Consider the following 3963-nt stretch of genomic DNA (forward strand, 5'->3'; position numbering starts at 1 on the left):
TACAGGTGCCACTTTTTTCTCTAAACCTTCAATGTGTCCGACAATTTGATGCAATTGCCTCCTCTCTAAATTTTTCCCGAAATTTTGCTTAATAAACAAGCCAGCACCCAAAGAAGAAGAACTCCCCACATTTTTAATTTCAGCTTGAAGTTTTTCAATTTCCAAATCTGTTAGCTTTCTTGGTCGTCCTTTTTCGGGTTTTTGTCCTGTTTTCATTTCTTTTTTAATTTTAGAAATTTGTGTTTTAACTCCATGAGATTTCATTGTCCCGAAAAAAGCTCCAAAGATACCAAAAATGAAAGATTGTTTGTTTTGAGCGATTCTGAAATATCGGACGGAAGTTCAAAAAAACAAAAACGGATCTGATCTCTAAAAGAATGAAAATTGAGCCAAATTACATTTTTTTTTCTAAATTTTTAAACTTTTCAAAAGTGTCTGGACATGTTTTAAGATATTCAATGAGGCCTAAACTATTTGGAATTTTAGGACCTGCAAGGTGGAGGCTTTTAACCTTTTCCGAGCTCAGTTTATAAGGCTGTTTAATACCAGAAGGTGCCATAAGTTTATAAAGATTATGTTTGGTCGAATTATATATCACATGATGTTTTAAGGATTCTGATAAATATTAAAAATGTAATTATTTAAATTATAATGTATAGTTTTATTGTTGGCGTGCATCACTTTTTTTATCTGAACTTACTCGTAGTTATATGTAGTATACCTGGGTTATCAAATGGGGTTTTAAGCTCAATCAACTCATTGGATTGATGCGTTGTTATTGATTAAACTTATTGCAAACAATTTAAGTATTGTTATATTTAATGAACTAATGTTTTGTGTGTGTTGGATTTGTTTTTTATAGAATAGTTATAATAAATTACTTAAATAAAATTTATAGTTTTTATTTTAAAAAAACTATTTACATTCTATTAATAAATAATAATCATTCTGATATTTTTTAGTAAATATAGTTATATATTTATTGTTCTTTGGTTATATCATTTCGTTACTTTAATTGAAGAATCTATAAAACATAAAACGCATGTTTTGATTTGGATCGATATAAATGAAAGCCACAACACAATTCATTTAACTGTCAAGTAAATAAGAGTATACAACCAAATTGATTCTTCGGTGAATCGAATTTATTAACAACTATAATTGAATAATTGTTAATATTCGTAATTGTGTTGTATGTTCACTATTGGGGCAGTGATGAAGTTCAGAAACCAATTTTTACTTTTCTCTTCCTATCTTTAATTTCATCCCCTTTGTGAATTAAATTAATAATATTTTAATTTAATTAACTATAAAAAATCATTTTTTATCCTATAATAAACACCAAATTAACACCATGAGTGCTTGATGAAACACCGTGTAAATAATTAATAAAAACAATTTTTGTCTTTCGGGCAACATTTAACTGTGTCATTGTATTATTATTCATTTAAAAACTATCATCTTTTGGTTACATGTTGAAAGAACACAACCTCTTTCTTCAACAATTTTTATACCCAAATTGATAAATACATTTTTGGGCAACATAATTGAATGGACAATAAAACCGATACCCTCACCATCTTGGCTTTATATAACTTAAAAATATAACCAATTATTGTACAATGCCATATTATTTTTTGTGATTTTGCTCGAGGTTTTAAAACCGCTTCCCTTCTTTTTGGTGTAAACTTGCCAATAAATTACATGTATTTTGGTATTTAAAAGTAAATTATGCCACATTTTTGAAACTTTTATTCGAGTTAATTTTATCAGCAAAATATTGTATTTTGTTGCCAATTTGTTAAAAATTGTAGTATGAAACACGGATTTTTTTGATTTTTTTACCAATAAGAAATGTTGCCGACTTTGGAGATACCATGCACTATCTTTTTCGTCTTATTGTTATCCTCTCTTCTCGGCGTATAAAACCGATACCATACCAAATTTAAAATGAACAACACTAAAATAATACCAAAAAGACTGGTTTTGTAAAATAATTGAAAAGTTTTTAAATTTTATCAAAAAACACAGAAAAAAATATATCGGCATCCAAGCGTTTTAAAACCCGCTTCCATTATTATGTCCTTTAAATTTTATTGAAAATTACCATATTTATTGTTTTGCTTCTTTTTTGGTCATAATTTATTAAAAAATTGTTCACACACTTGAAGATGCATCGTACATACAATACTCAACATGAACTTGAAAAAGAGTTGGGAATGGGTAATTCAAACGTCTTCACTTGGAACTTGCCAATATAAAATATTTAAATTTGGCCATAAAACGCACTTTTGATTAATTGAGGAATAATTTTTTAGGGGTGATGGAAAAAAGGTGCATTTATCTTCTGATACAAAAATGTAAATATATCATTATAAAAAATGATCAAACTCTGTTAGAACATTAAATTTTATTCTTGAGTGTGTTTATAACCACCACGAGTATCATCGATTCTACTCTTAAAAAACAATGAAAAAAAATAGAGGAAAATAAAGGGGGTGTGAAAAAAAGGTGCACTCATAGGTTCAAGATTTATTAGTATTTGTATTCCAACAAAAAATCGAAAAAGAGTTTGAAAAACAATTCAAAATAATTTTTGGTGTGTAACTTTTTATTTTCGTTTTTATGTAATTAATTGTCCTCAAAATAAACTTTTGCTTGCTACTTTTAATAGTCTCGGTTTATGGCTTCGGCAAACTTTGCTTTTTTTATGTAATAAAAAATTTTCACAAAAAAATAAAAAGGCTCTTTTCATTTTGTAAAATATTGTTTGAATAAAAAACCCTGAATTTTTTCTTTTTTTTGTTGAAACGGGAAAAAAATAAACTATAAATTTAATTATAATTAAATTAACAAAAAACTATTTTTTTGAAAGAATCGGTTTTTAAGCGGAAGCGGTTTTTTGTCCCCCCTTTATTACATTTAATTTTCTGTTTAAGAATCGCATTTTCTTATTTTTATGGTTTGTATTGTTGAATGACTCTAATTTAATAATTCTTTAAAAATGTTTACAAAAAACGAATTTTTCAATATTTAAAAACTAAAAAACTGAGAATATCAAAATGTGTAGACTTTCTGGTTATCACATCATGATAGTCTCGAAGTACTTAAAGACCATCATAGACTTTATTAAGTTGGAGTTGGTATGCAAGAAGTTTGGTGGCAATATGGAGAAGTTTTACTTCAACCCGATTCCGTTAAATTCCAAAACAATTAGGTACTTCCCAAACATTGAGACACTTCATTTTTATAATGACGATGAGAATTTTGGCAATGGATTTATGATCAACACAAAAGAAAATGAAGATAGTGAAGTTGTTTTAAGAGAGTTTTATCGAATCATTGTGTGGTTCAATGTTGACTTTGAAACAATTAACAGAAACAAAAGTCGAAACATCGAGTTTAAAAATGTTACTTACACTCAAAATGATAGAAAGAAATTTGGTAATAATATACCACAAACCGTGATATCAATTGGGAATGACTGTTTCAGTGGATGTAGTAGTTTGAGCAGTATTACAATACCATTAAGTGTTACATCATTTGGTGATCGTTGTTTCAGTGGATGCATTAATTTAAATAGTATTACAGTACCATTTGGTGTAACATCAATTGGTAATGGTTGTTTCTATGGATGCAGTAATTTGATAAGTGTTAACATACCATCAAATTTGACATCAATTAATAATTTTTGTTTTGATGGATGTAGTAGTTTAAGCAGTATTACGATACCATTAAATGTGACATCAATTGGTTATATGTGTTTCTATAAATGCAATAGTTTAAGCAGTGTTATAATACCATCAAGTGTCAAATATATTGGTGAAGATTCTTTCCCATCAAACACAGTAGTTTATCGAAGCAAATGAGATAATTTAGTTGTTACATGATTTGTTTATTGTTTTATTCATATTTATACAGTCATGCGAAAAAGCTGTCGCGTTTGGAAAAACCTGTCTTGAA

General features: G+C 27.8%; 1 protein-coding gene across 1 annotated transcript; it reads left to right on the forward strand.

Annotated features, from left to right (window-relative positions):
* Positions 1-3062: 3062 nt before the first annotated feature.
* Positions 3063-3869, forward strand: EIN_426380 (hypothetical protein; the record flags this gene model as incomplete). The annotated part of the gene is made up of 1 exon (XM_004256549.1): positions 3063-3869. One exon carries the CDS (start codon positions 3063-3065, stop codon positions 3867-3869), a length of 807 nt encoding a protein of 268 aa, XP_004256597.1.
* Between the last annotated feature and the right edge of the window lie 94 nt (positions 3870-3963).

Source organism: Entamoeba invadens, assembly GCF_000330505.1.
Source record: "Entamoeba invadens IP1 unplaced genomic scaffold scaff_1105074724993, whole genome shotgun sequence".
NCBI lineage: Eukaryota > Evosea > Mastigamoebida > Endamoebidae > Entamoeba > Entamoeba invadens.